A 14882-nucleotide genomic window follows, 5' to 3' on the forward strand; every position below is an offset into this window, starting at 1 on the left:
AAAAAAAAAAAAAAAAAAAGGAGTGAGTTTGTTATAAAAGCAAGTTTGACTCTCTCTTGCTTACTCTTGTCCTCCCACTTTCCACGATGGGATGACCCTTGTCAGACGCTGGTGCCTTGATAATGGGCTTCCCAGCCTCCAGAACCATGAGCCGAAACAATTTCTGTTCATTATAATTACCCAGTCTGCAGTATTCTGTTACAGCATCACAAAACAGACTAAAAGAGGAGGCATCTTGAAGCAAGAGTATAAGGTAAGGAGGGGGAGTTCTGTGAGTGAAGAGAGTTCATAAGAGCACTAAGTCTGGGGACCCTGAAATGACTGGCCTGCTTTAGGTAACTGCAAAGACAAAAATGTGCCAAGCTTTCTACTGGTGTTTCACATGTATAATATCACTTTATCCTTGCAACAAAAACTCAGAACTTAAAGTGATGTTCTCAAGTCAAAAGTGGCCAGGCAAATCACTAAATAAGTACAGAACTATAAAATTCAGGAAACCACACACAAAATTTCTATATACATTTTTCTAGGAAGCGCGATTTTTGGCTTTCAGTTTCTGAAGGGGTTTCTGCCCTCAACCAAAAAGAGAAAAACAGAATCACAGAGTAAGGCACATGATAGTGAAACTGCCTCCGACGGGCTGACAAGAAGTACCTGCCAAGTTCTGGACAGAAATTATAATTAAGCACTAATTAGGGGGCAATTTGCCCCATATCCTTGTTGCTAAAAGTCCCTGAACACTAGGTACTGACCATTTGCATCCCCACTGTCCCTACAGATAGGATTTCTGACATTTGGGTCATAAGACTATGTAAGAACTGATGTGCATCTCCATTGTTCCTACAGGCAAGATCTCTGACATTAGAATCATCAAGTTTTCGTTTAAGGATTGCTTACAATGTTTTTTCAGATCCCTACCTCCAGCAACCAGTTTGAAGATCCCCAGAGAAATGGGATCTGCATGAGAACACAGCTTCTTCATCTCCCTGTCCCGCGACTTCACCCTGCACTCTTCATCCAACCAATGATCCTCACTCCAGCCTACTGGAGAACCCTTTAAAAACCCGAACCCCAAACTCTTCGTGGAGATGGATTTCAGGATTCTTCCCATCTCCTCCTTTGGTGACCCTACGATTAAACTTCTTTCTCTGATGCAACCTGGTGGTGTCTCAGCGTATTGACTTGCTGTGTGCACTGGGCAACAAATCTATTACGGTTACAATAGTTCTTAAGAATTATCTGAACTACTTATCTACACTTACTGACTAGATGTGGAGGAAGGGCTGAAGACAATGCCAGTGTTTCCACACAGGGTCCCAAGAGAGCAGTGATACAGACATCCAGAATGACCCTAGAATCCAGCTGCCAACTCAAAACCCTCCAATGGCTTTCCACCATGACACCCTCCCCTGGCCCATCACATTCCAGCCAGTGACCTCCTTTCAGCATCAGGACACACAGAGCACACTCCTGCCCCAGCTGCTCTGGATACGCTGTTCCCCTTGCCTGCAACATTCTCCCTAGACACTAGCATGGCTCCTGTCTCATATTAAGAGCTCTGCTGAAGTGCCACTGCCTCAGAGGCCTTCCCTGGCCACCCCACATAAAGTACTCCTCATCTCCCCCAAACCCCTTGGCCTGGTTTAGTTTTCCTCACAGCACGCAAGATTTCCTGACATTATATATTTATCTGCTTACTGTCTCCCTGTGATATAAATACCATACTTCCTGGCACAGAGCTCCTAAGACCCTTGGAATTTCTCAAGTGATGGGTATCTTTTGTTATTGGTTACAAGCCCCTTTCCACCACACCCGAGTTGATGCTAATGTGATGGACCCCTAGATAGCTTCAGGATGGGGGATGCGCTGGTCACCAGAAAGACCAAGCAGTTGACCACATGGTTGGTGCTTTCAGCTGCTCAGAGGTGAGAAGGGAGACTGGAAATTAAGCCTATCACCAACTGCCACAGATTTAATCAGTCATGTCTATGTAATGAAACCTCCATAAAAACCCCTACATGATGGTGTTTGGAAAGCTCTGGGTTGCTGAACACATCAATGTGCGGTGAGGGCACGGAAGTTCTGTGCCTCTTCCCCATGCCTTACCCTGTGTACCTCTTCATTGGCTGTGACTGAGTTTCACCCTTTATAATACACTGTTAATTGTAAACACAGCACTTTCCTGGGTTCTGGGAGTCCTTCTGGCAAATTATCGAACTCCAGAACCCCAGAATTTGTAGTTAGCTGGGCATAAATGTGGATAGCCCATAGCTGCCATCTGAAGCAGGGGACCTAGTCCTTAACTTGTGGGGTCTGTGCTAACTCTGGGAGTTAGTGTCATGACTGAACTGAATTGTTGGGACACTCAGCTGGTTTCTGGAACTGCAGAATTGGTATGGAAAAAAACTATGTATTTGGTGTCAGAAGAAACCACACACTCCCTTGCTGGAATGTATGTGCAGGACAGCAGCAGCCTGTCAGTTTCTCACCACAGCACCACCAGTACCCAGAAGAGTCCGTGGCCAACAGGAGACACTCAATATGGGATTGCTGAGTGAATGTATCCGTGAATGAATGAATGAATGAATGAATGATGCAATACACATAAAGAGGAAGAGAAACTTTTGCTTGGTTGTCTGATGGTTTGGGCAGGGAGAAGGAAGAAAGTCAATTAAGCTCAGTTTCAGGCTAACTTTTTTTTTTTTTTTTTGAGACAGAGTCTCGCTCTGTCACCCAGGCTGGAGTGCAGTGGCATGATCTCGTCTCACTGCAAGCTCCGCCTCCCGGGTTCACGCCATTCTCCTGCCTCAGCTTTCCGAGTAGCTGGGACTATAGGCGCCCGCCACCACCCTCAGCTAATTGTTTGTATTTTTAGTAGAGACAGGGTTTCACCGTGTAAAGCTAGGATGGTCTCGAACTCCTGACCTAGTGATCCACCTGCCTCAACCTCCCAAAGTGCTGGGATTACAGGCATGAGCCACCGCGCCCAGCTCAGGCTAACTTTCAAATGCTGCAGAATACATTCAACTGAAAATACCTAGCTGCACTGCAACTTGGAATGGAGTCAGGTAAGAGGAAACCAGAACTGTACAGACCCAACAACACTAGCAAGCATAGATGCAAAATTTGAAGCCACCATTTCGAGACTTGGCTGGGTTCTGAAAAAGATCCTAGAACTAGAAAGGCAAAACGTTAATGTTGAGGCTTCTGGCAGTCCACTGCCAGGGTGAGGGAAATGGGGATAGTAGGAGAGCTTCTGGCCCCAGCCATCAGACTTCTTTCTCCAACTATCAATAGTACCACCCTCCTTTCTCACTGGATCACAGGCTTTTTGAGGGCCAGGGCTGTTTTTCATTCCTGTATTACCTGTGCCTGGCACATAGTCGATGCTAATAAATGTTTGTTAAACAAATGAATCTTAGCAATGATTCTGTTTTTTAAGCATAAGAAAAGATACAGGTACCAGAAGATCACTTATTATTTAATGAGCCCTCTTTTTCCAAGGCCCTGAAGACTAGTATCTAAGCTTGGTCTTCTCTCATACGTCTATTTATTAGTCTCCAAATGCACCCCCTAGCAAGGCCATGGCACTGGCACTGGCACTCTAGAATGAGAGAGGATGGAGTGATCACCGTGGTCCAGCAGTGGCTCCCAAACAGTGCTTCACCCTCAAAAAAAAGTTTTTTTTATTTTTTTGAGATGGAGTCTCCCTCTGTGGCCCAGGCTAGAGTGCAGTGGCACAATCTCGGCTCACATCAACTTCTGCCTCCCAGGTTCAAGCAACTCTCCTGCTTCAGCCTCCCAAGTACCTGGGACTATAAGCGCGTGCCACCATGCTGGGTTAATTTTTGTATTTTTAGTAGGGACAGGGTTTCACCATATTGGTCAGGTTGGAACTCCTGACCTTGTGATCCACCCACCTCGGCCTCCCAAAGTGCTGGGATTACAGGTGTGAGTCACCATGCCTGGCCCCAAAAATATTTTTATATATTTAAAAAAATAATAAAACAAGAGACACTGCCCCCGAATGAAAACATGCTCTATGAAGAGAGGCGATCACAAGCTATACCACATCCAGGTCAGGACCCATGCTCCCCAGAGGTGGGCCCACCCTGCTCTTACCTGGGGGGCCACAGGTGGCTCTGCATTGGGTGGCTTGACAAAGAAAGGAATCCGGCCCCTCTGCCAGTCATTGAGGACCATCTTACCCACAGTCTGCAAGTCGGGCTCTCCACCCTGAAAGGTCACGAAGAGATTCCCAATTAAATTCAAAGGACCAAAACCACCTACCACTTTGAGGGTATTTCAGTTGTCCCAGGGGTTCATCATCACTTAAGTGACAAGTTTCACACTGCTCATACATGCATACCAACAAAAGGCCCATATCATATACATATATGCCTGCAACAGGTACCAGTCTAAATTCTCACAAACGCTGGCTCACCTTTAGTAACTTCCCAGTCCGGAAAGCAAGCTTCTCAAGAAAGTCCTCAGCATTCTCCCAAGAATCAATCTTGTATGTTTTGCTGATATATTCTGGCTTTGCTCGTTCAAGTACAGCACCAATGTGGTCTTCAGGACTCTTAATTTTTTCCACTTGAACCTAAATGTTAATAGGAAATCTCCCACTTACAAACTTTGCTGTGGAAGCAGTGAAGTTCCCACTGTCCTTTGCAGCACTATTTGAAAATAGATTTCAACATCACAAAGCTAGTGGAGACTGGCAGGAGCCTGTCTCTGAGGTGGCTAGACATGGTCGGCTGCAAGGAGCACTGCTGAAAGCTGACCATAGCCACAGAGCCCAGAACTCAGCTTTAATCCCGACTCACCACAAACTAACTGCGTGGCTGCCACAAACAGTTTAAACTTGGAATGCTTCATGTTACTCACTTGCAGAAATGGTTAAAAGCCTGTCCATCCCAGGACACAAAAAGGATGGAATAGTTTAAGAAAGGAGAGGAGGAATGTGCACAGTATGTATAGCCAGAAGCATGGTCAAGGTTAAGTGGAACCATTTACAGTTTTCGGTCATATTCAGAAACAAGTGAGGAAATGACTGGGTTCCAAAATGACTCAACCCATAAACCCAGGAAGATGAATTATTGCTAAGCATAAACAGGCCCTGCTTCCCTTTGGATCCTGTGTGTAAACTACAAACTCTTTTGTGGCATGATATTGACCAGATATGCCCATGGTTCCACTAACTCCTCAAACAGCTTATGCTGAGAGGCTGCCCTGTTCAGCATCATGTTCCTAAAGTTTGATCAGACAGGCTGACCCCAAACTGCCTTCTTAACGAGTGAAAAGGAAAGGTATCCAGGGTTCCCTACAGAACACTCCCCCGCAAACACAAACAGCCTATTGGGGCCAAATACTCACAACTCCTTTTAGCACAATGTCTGTCTCAGAGTCCTCAGAGGGGTAAACCACACCTGGACAGTCAATCAGGAATATCCGACGCATCAAAGTAATATACTGCCAGACCTGAAGTCAGAAAAAAGTCAGAGTTGTCCTGTATCCAACACTAAGAGTCTAATTTCACAAACCCCTGATGCTCATGTATGATGCTGGAAGAAGGAAGGGGTGAGTCAAAGGAAAGCAACCTGCTAAGTAATTAAGCTACTAACTCTCTCATCTGTGCCGTGCACAAGATACTTCCACTAAGTGTAAACTATAGTTTCCAGCAGCTAAGAGTCTAAAAATAACGCAGAGACAGGATTTCCATCTAGTATTGTGCAATTATACCCAGTGAACCTTTCCCTGAGTTTTAAAAGTACTCTTGAGAGCTTCGTACTGCTTGATCTCATTGCCTTTAAGCAAAACCATGCTGTTCCCCACTCTGTGTTGTAGGATATGACCCCCAACTTTCAGGACCTACCCTAAGGTTGAGGCTTCTTAACCCAGGCATCAAATATTCTTGGGTTAGTTTTGTTTATCAAAATAAAAAGCTGGAGTGACCATTTAAAACAGATTTAAATATGAATCACATTAACCAACACACGCCAAAGCCACACGGTGGCATATAAAGTACTCTCAGTCTTACCAAAGTGGGCAGAAACAACTCCGACACGTTCCAAACTATTATATGGAGAGCTAAACTCCTAATGGTGGTCTGCATTCAAGAGAAGCAGTGAGAAATCAACAAGTCCTAACCAATCACCCTCTATGAAAATAAAACATGCAGAGGTACGGTCACCCTGCGCCAAACATACCTTCGTTTCACCTGCAATGGGAGCCACGTTGCAAACTTTCTTAGAACGCAATGTATTTATCACAGAACTCTTGCCAACATTTGGATAGCCAATGAACCCAACGCTGATCTGTTTCTTGTCAGTGTGCAACTGTTCAAAGAGAGAACACACAGCACACACATGCAGTCGTATGTATCCCTTTGGACAAGCAGGTTGTATTACTTTGTTAATATCAATACACTGCAAAGCTGTTGATACAACTTGATCTGAAGCCTAGATACACACCACCTACATAATCTGAGTGAGCTGGATACATCAGCTTATTAATAAATCAGAGGTGAGTCATTTCCTCAGTCATGCATGTGAAATTATCCTTATATGTGTTAAGGTTAAAAGTATGTAGGTCAAGAAACAAAAGAAGGCAGTGGCTCATGCCTGTAATCCCAGCAGTTTGGGAGGCCGTGGGCGGATCACCTGAGGTCAGGGGTTCAAGACCAGCCTGGCCAATGTGATGAAATCCCGTTTCTACTAAAAATACAAAAATTAGCCAGGCATGGTGGTGCATACCTATAATCCCAGCTACTTGGGAGGCTGAGACAGGAGAATCGTTTGAACCTGGGAGGCCGAAGTTGCAGGGAGCCAAGATCATGCACTGCACTATAGCCTGGGTGACAGAGTAAGACTCCAGTCTCAGAAAAAAAAAAAAAAGAAACAAAAGAAGAAGAAAAATAGCTTGCTAGTCACTGATTTAGGACAATGCCATTTACTGATAAAATATCTTCGGGAAAAAGAATCTGAACAGATTCATCAACTGGACAATGCCACAACTCACCCCTCCTTTTCCTTGCATAATACATCTGCATTTCCACGGCCAATAATAAATAACAAAAGAAAAAAAAGCAACCTTGAAAGTTAGACTACTGGGCGAAAGTCTCAAGAAGTCTTCTTGCTATCAAGAAGAGGGCCTACAAACGAATGGAGGCTTCTGATTCAACATGGTGAACTGAACATACATGCTAACCCCGTTCCCTCACCAACTCCACTAGAATGACAGCAGTGGACATTAACACTTTTAAACCAACAGAACCAAACATACTGAACCAGAGAATAGGATGGAGATGAGACAACAAAAACTAAAATGATGTTAAACAAAATACTAGACGCTTAAAAGCAGTATCAAACTTGGTCCACTACAAAACATAAAAGCTAAGTGGTTGTAAAGACAGAAAAACTAAAGATCCAGCAATAATAATGACAATGAATCATAGGGAGCCCTGGGAATTGGTGGTGTATCCCTCTTAAGATAGGGCTGAAAACAAGGACCAGCAGATAGTCTGCCAAAGCAGCCACACTTCTCCATCCCTTCCCTCATTCAGCGTGGGCACACAACTTCTTTACTCTCAAAGAAATCCAGGGCCTATGAAATAGGCTTTTGGATTTTTTGAAATGTCACATGTTTGAAAGTATCTGTAATCTTCAGACTTGAAAGGGATCCTGGATTTAAAGATAACAACAGTATTCCCAGAATGAATAATTGAAAATGTTAAGTATTAAATAGTGAGATGCCCAGTCTACTATTCCCTTTGAGTTTCCAGAACTCTAGCAGCCAGGATTCTATACCCCCAGAGCTAGAGATTGAAAGATTCTCTTCTGGGGAAACTCACAAGCCCAAGAAAAAAAAGACCGACAGACACTGGTAGCTATAGGATGTCCTCCCAACAAAAAATTTGGGTCCCGGCCAGGCACAGTGGCTCATGCCTGTAATCTCAGAACTTTGGGAGGCTGAGGTGGGCAGATCACTTGAGGTCAGGAGTTCTAGACCAGCCTGGCCAACATAGTGAAACCCCAACCCTACTCAAAATACAAAAATTAGCCGGGTCTGGTGGTGCTTGCCTGTAGTCCCAGCTACTTGGGAGGCTGAAGCAGGAGAACTGCTTGAACCCAGGAGGCAGAGGTTGCAGTGAGCCGATATCGGGCCACTGCACTCCAGCCAGGGCAACAGAGCAAGACTCCATCTAAAAAAAAATAAAAACAAAAATAAAAATAAATAAATAAATAAATAAAATTTGAGTCCCTGTTAAATCACCCTACAATGAAGTCTATCAGTCAACAAGGCTACTCCATGGAGAAAAAAAAGAACCTATCAGTTTTTTAATGCCTTAATTTTTTTTTTTTTGAAACAGAGTCTTTCCTTGTCACCAGGCTGAAGTGCACTGACACAATCACAGCTCTCTGTGGCCTCAGCCTCCTGGGCTCATGCAATCCTCCTGCTTCAGCCTCCTGGGTAGCTGGAACCGTAAGTGTGCACCACTATGCCTTGCTAATTTTTTTCTATTTTTTTGTAGAGATGGAGTTTTGCCATATTGCCCACGCTAGTCTAGAACTCCTGAGCTCAAGTGATCTGCCTGCCTCATCCTCCCAAAGTGCTGGGATTACAGGCATGAGCCACTCTACCTGGCCTAACGCCTTACTCTTAAATATAAATAGAGAATCAAGAATAAACATTTAAGTGTGACTCTACTTGGGGGTCGAGGCTGCAGTGAGCCATGATTGCACTACTGTGCTTCAGCCTGGGTTAAGACAGAATAAGACCCTGTCTCAAAAAAATTTTTAAAGTAAAAGAAAAAATTTTTAAGTGTGACTCTAGCAGAAAAGCCAAAAAACAAACAAAAATTTGGAGGTAACAGAATCAATGTAGACAGGAAAATTTCAAAACATCATTAATGTTCTTGGAGAAAGAGAAGACACTGTGACTGTGAAGTAAGATGTAAAAGGAGGCAGAGCAAATCAGATTTCAACAAGAGCTCTCAGAAATTACAAATTAAAAGTGATTGGCAAAATAAATTTTGCGATAGGGCAGCTGGATGATGAAAACAAGGAAAGTGGCTGGATGCAGTGGCTCACACCTGTAATTCCAGCAATTTGGGAGGTCAAGGCGGGCAGATCACCTGAGGTCGGGAGTTTGAGACCAGCTTGACCAACATGGAGAAACCCCATCTCTACTAAAGATACAAAATTAGCCAAGTGTGGTGGCGCATGCCTGTAACCCCAGCTACTCGGGAGGCTGAGGCAGGAGAATTGCTTGAACCTGGGAGGTGGAGGTTGCAGTGAGCCGAGATCATGCCATTGCACTCTAGCCTGGGCAACAAGAGCAAAACTCTGTCTCAAGAAAACAAGGAAAGTACCCAGAAAATAGAGGAAAATGTCATATATGTACCAAAAGAAAGAAAATATAGGCTGGGTGTGGTGGCTCACGCCTGTAATCCCAGCACTTTGGGAGGTTTAGGCAGGCGGATCACGAGGTCAAGAGATCAAGACCATCCTGGCCAACATGGTGAAACCCCATCTCTACTAAAAATACGAAAATTAGCTGGGCATCGTGGCGTGTACCTGTAATCCCAGCTACTCGGGAGGCTGAGGCAGGAGAATCACTTGAACCCGGGAGGCGGAGGTTGTAGTGAGCCAAGATCATGCCACTGCACTCCAGCCTGGTGACAGAGTGAGACTCCATCTCAACAACAAAAAAAGAAAATATAATTCAAACATTAAACCAGGAGGTAAAAGCAAATTTCTGAACAAGAATACAGACAACTGAGGGAGGAAAGAAAATTTCAAAGAAATAATGTAAGACAATATCAGACTAAAGTCTTATCAAACGCCGAGCTCACTAAGCAATAAAAGCCCCACTTCAAGACACATCACTGTGAAATTTTAGAACAAGATAAATTTTAAATTTTAGAATAAGAAAAGACCGGCTGGACGTGGTGGCATACACCTGTAATCCCAGCACTTCAGAAGGCCAAAACAAGGCAGGAGGATCGCTTGGGCCTAGGAGTTTGAGGTTGCGCCACCGCACTCTAGCCTGGGTGACAAAGCAAGACCCTGTCTCAAAAAGAGACATCACAGCCACACAAAGTATGAGGGATCAGAATGGCCTCAGATTCCTCAGAAGTCAGAAGACAGTGTAGTGGTAACTTCCGTATTCTGAGGAAAAACAGCATAAAGCGTAGAATAAAGACGTTAATAAAGATATTCTCAGAATGCAAGGCGTATCTCAAAAATGTTCTTTCCAAGTATTCCTTCTAAAGAAACTTTTGGAAGATATGTCCCATCGAAAGGAAGGAGTAAACCAGAAAAGAAGAAAAGAGGTCCTATGAACAAGAGTTCCCATACAGGAAAACAGCCATGGGAATTCTCTGGATGACAGTGAAAGGAAATCCCAGAAAGACGACGCTGCAGCAGCCTGGAGAGTGGCCAGCCCTGCAGAGGACGGAGTGCTGGCCACCGAAGGGAACTGGTGCTGCCTGGAAGCACTGAGAGTTCCTACTGTATCAGAGAATTTGGTAACATGATAGTGACAGATGCAAATAGAACACAGCAAAGTAACACCAGTGAAAATAAAAGCTTCGATCAGAAAGGAATTATACTCATAGCACACCACGTGGATCAGCTGTGACTAACATGTTACAGTCATGACAGTGTAAAGGTTGAATGGCCAAGGTTACTCTTCCCAGCCTGTTAGAGTGGCCACCCTGCAGGCTGCAACCCTTTATGAGAAATAAAGCTCTCCTTTCCAAATTAAAACAACAACCACTACCACCACCAACCAACACTGAATGAGTAATACTGTAACCCAACAATGGCATCTAACAATACATGGGGAAGTACATACAGAGGGAGGATGGCTATAAGAAAGCAAATCCTCATTTTCCATAGTAGGAAATTAATAAGCATCTTAAACTGGGGGTGGGGGAGTGGGCACAGATCAACAAAAAGTCCTAAGCATGTACTAAAAATATGGAGAAAAATAACAGAACAGCTAACTATTGGAAGCATTTGCTTCTATACAGTGGGGAAGGGTGGGACAGCAGACATGTGTCTTTTGTTAGAAGCCAGGTAGAATTAACTTAAATATACAAATTCAAAATGACAGGTACAGAGCATGAAGCTTTAAGAACATTTGATAGGGTAGTCTGGTTCCAGGGCTTCCCTCAGGAGCCGACATCTGACCAGGGATCTGAAGCTTGAATTTTGGCAGGGCCCTCTCCAACCAGAGGTGATAGAAGCTGAATGGGCTCCATGGGCAGAGGAGGCACAGCAGGCCTGGAAAGCCCAGCAGAGCATGAAACGTCAGCTGCCAGGGCTGTGGCAGAAATGGAAGCAACACTGGTCACGGATGGTGGCAAAGGCTGAGCAAGAAAACACTTCAGAGTCTCTTATAATCCTGACGCTCTGTGGGTTTTTACAACTCTGGAAGTTTTACATCTTCTCTTTTTTTTTCCTTTGAGATGGAGTCTCGCTCTGTTGCCCAGGCTGTGGTGCGGTGGCGCAATCTCAGCTCACTGCAACCTCCACCTCCCAGGTTCAAGCAATTCTCCTGCTTCAGCCTCCCGAGTAGCTGGGACTACAGGGGTGTGCCATCACGCCTGACTAATTTTTATATTTTTAGTAGAGACAGGGTTTCACCATATTGGCCAGGCTGGTCTCAAACTCTTGACCTTGTGATCTGCCTGCCTCAGCCTCCCAAAGTGCTGGGATTACAGGTGTGAGCCACCACGCCTGGCCACATCTTCTTTTTTTTGTAGAGGCAGGGTTTTGCTGTCACCCAGGCTAGAGTGCAGTGTTGCCATCATAGCTCACTGCAGCCTTGATCTCCTGGGCTCCAGCGATCCTCCTGCCTCAGTGTCCTGAGTAGCTAGGACTACAGACCTGCCCAACCACGTCCAGTTAAGAAATTGGTAACTTTCTGCTATGCCGTGGCAATACAGATTCTTACACCAACTCACAGCTACACAACTCCAGGAGAAACAGATCAGGGCTCAATACCTTTCCAAACTGCCGCAGAAGCTGAATGAATGCTCCCTTGCCAAATGGGTTAGTAAGGCTTGCATGGAAAGCAAGTGTCGGATAATCCTGGGAGAGGACAGCAACCCACCGTTTCTAGAGGGAGAGACGAAAACATGTTGGTAAACTGCAGTTCATTTATTTACATTATGTGGAAGAATCAGAGCTTGAATTACAGAACTGTTTCAAATATAATGTTGTCTAAGGAAAATGTTAGCCACAATTCTTTGAAATGGTTTTTCCAAATATAATGGTTAATGCTTTGTCTTGTCTTATAAATACAAAACAGTATTCCAAAAGATGTCTTCATTGTTACTAAATGCAATTAATGGAGCATAATGTGAAGCAGGCAGTGGCCTCAGCAGCTGTCTCCTGATGCCTCCGCCCACCATCAATGAGCACACTTTTGTATTTCCAACGAGAACACTCCCATTACTACAATCTCAGCAGTGCAACACTTTAGCCTAAAAACCCACAACTGACTTATTGACAGATGTCTTAATAGTCTATTCTGGTTGAGTAGTTGTACTTACTGTTGCCCAAGTTGGAACAAGGTCACATTTGTTAAGTACAAAAATGAGGTGTTTCCAAGGTTTTTCCTTCTTCAGGTAAGTTTCAATGTGAGGGGAACGAGTGCCCATTGGATCTCTAGCATCAAGAACTTGAACTACAACATCTGATGAATCTATCACCTGAAAATTCAGAGAGGCAAAAATGGTTTGCTACAGTACAAATAAAAGAGGGATGACATTTAAGGAAGTCTGGGGAAAATAAAATAATAACATTTAGAGACAACTTCAAAACAGTCTCTGGGCAGAGTTGGTCGTAGTTAATCTCAAGGCCCAGCGATCAGAATTCAAAAGGTTTTTCATCCTGTGGTTTTTGAAACCTGTTGAATTTAAAACAGGAAAACTAGCTTAGATGAAACTCAACTTATTTCCTAACTACTATGGATTACTGAAATACTATGGATTACTTCTTAGACTTCTTTAAGTTTGTAATATAATCTTTAAGTTTGTAATATTATAGGTTTTGTGTATTTCACAAAAAACTGAAAAGTTTAGCTTGCCTTCACGGTACTCGTTTTCTATTATGTTACTATTTAATTACATGATTATGCTTGAAAATTTTTCTTCTGAAGGTTGTTATTATTAGTGCATGGACATAAACCTCTGCCAGTGAAAGAGCACTGGATCAGAAATCAAGATACACAAAGCCTCCTTCACTAACAAGCTAGTTGAGCTAGGTACAGCATTAAACCTTTCTAGACAAGAGTCCTCATCTATAAAAGGAGAGGGGTGGACTAAATAACTTAAAATGTTGCATGTGACTTTAAGTAGGCATGATAAATCTAAACAGGAATATCACTTTGGTGGAAATCTTTAAAAATACTGACAGGTAATAACTATATGAGTGTATAATAAAAGATAGCTGTTACTCTTATACAAGTACTTTAAACAATGCAGTTCCCTAGATCAATGCTAGTATGTCTTCCAAGTTTCTTTGTAGAAGGAAGAGGATGGAACAGGCAGTGGTGCCTGTACTCTGGGCAACACAGGTTCAATACATCAAAATCAGTTTTCTTCTACAAAATCACGAAAGCCAAAGGAACCACTCAATGGGAGGGAATTTAGGAGTCTTACCTTGTAGAGCTCACCCCATATTCTTTTGGACTGTCCCTTTTTATAGATCTCTTCTTGAGCTTCATTTCTAAATAGGAAAGCACCCCAAATGAGCAACTGAAGCACCATTAAGACTAAAAGAATGCTTTAGGGTAAAGTCAAAGCACCAAAAGAAACAGTATCAAACCCAGTTGGAGATGGACCAGAAACAAACTGAATTTTTAAAGTGTGCCCAAATGTCTGTCAACAAATAAATGGATAAACACAATGTGGCACATATATACAACAAAATAGCATTCAACTTTAAAAAGGAGGAAATTCTAGCTGGCTCAGAGGCTCACATCTGTAATTCCAGCACTTTGGGAGGCCAAGCAGGGCAGACTGCTTGAGCCCAGGAGTTCGAGACCAGCCTGGGCAACATGGCAAAACCCCATCTCCACAAAAAACACAAAAATTAGCTGGGCATAGTGTTGCATGCTTGTAGTTCCAGCTATTGGGGAGACTAGGGTGGGAGAACTCCTTGAGCCCAGGAGGTTGAGGCTGCAGTGAGCCGTGAGCAGGCTACTGTTCCAGCCTGGGTGACACAGCAAGACTCTGTCTCAAAAAATTAATTAATTAATTACAAAAAAAAAAAAGAAGAAGAAGAAAATTCTGACACATGCAACGACATGAATGAACCTTGAAGACATTATACTAAGTGAAATAAGCCAGACACAAAAGGACAAATACTGTATGATTCCACTTATATTAGGCACCTAAACCAGTCAAATTCACGAGAGACAGAAAGTAGAATGTTGTTACCAGGGGCTGGGGGCAGAGGGGAAATGGAGCGTTAGTGTTAAATGGGTACAGGGTTTCAGTTTGGGATGATGAAAAAGTTCTGGAGACGGATAGCTGCAATAATTGCACAACAATGTAAATGAACTTAGTGCCTCTAAACTGTACACTTAAAAATGGTTAGAAGAGCTAGGCACAGTGGCTCACACACCTGTAATCCCAGCACTTTGGGAGGCTGAGGCGGTGGATCACAAGGGCAGGATCACCAGCCTGACCAACATGGTGAAACCCTGTCTCTACTAAAAATACAAAAAAATTAGCCGTATGCGGTGACAGGTGCCTGTAATCCCAGCTACTCGGGAGGTTGAGGCTGGAGATTCGCTTGAACCCGGGAGGCGGAGGTTGCAGTGAGCCAAGATCGCACCACTGCATTCCAGCCTGTGCGACA

General features: G+C 43.7%; 1 protein-coding gene across 1 annotated transcript in view; it reads right to left on the reverse strand.

The window, feature by feature from the left end:
• GNL2 (G protein nucleolar 2) overlaps positions 1-14882 on the reverse strand; it is a 28926-nt gene that overhangs the window by 4017 nt on the left and 10027 nt on the right. The window contains 9 exon segments of the mRNA XM_025370229.1: positions 4123-4236; positions 4445-4603; positions 5380-5484; positions 6213-6341; positions 11129-11149; positions 11152-11334; positions 12018-12131; positions 12569-12727; positions 13679-13745. Of these exon segments, the coding sequence (XP_025226014.1) occupies positions 4123-4236; positions 4445-4603; positions 5380-5484; positions 6213-6341; positions 11129-11149; positions 11152-11334; positions 12018-12131; positions 12569-12727; positions 13679-13745 (1051 nt within the window).

This window comes from Theropithecus gelada, chromosome 1 (assembly GCF_003255815.1).
Source record: "Theropithecus gelada isolate Dixy chromosome 1, Tgel_1.0, whole genome shotgun sequence".
NCBI lineage: Eukaryota > Metazoa > Chordata > Mammalia > Primates > Cercopithecidae > Theropithecus > Theropithecus gelada.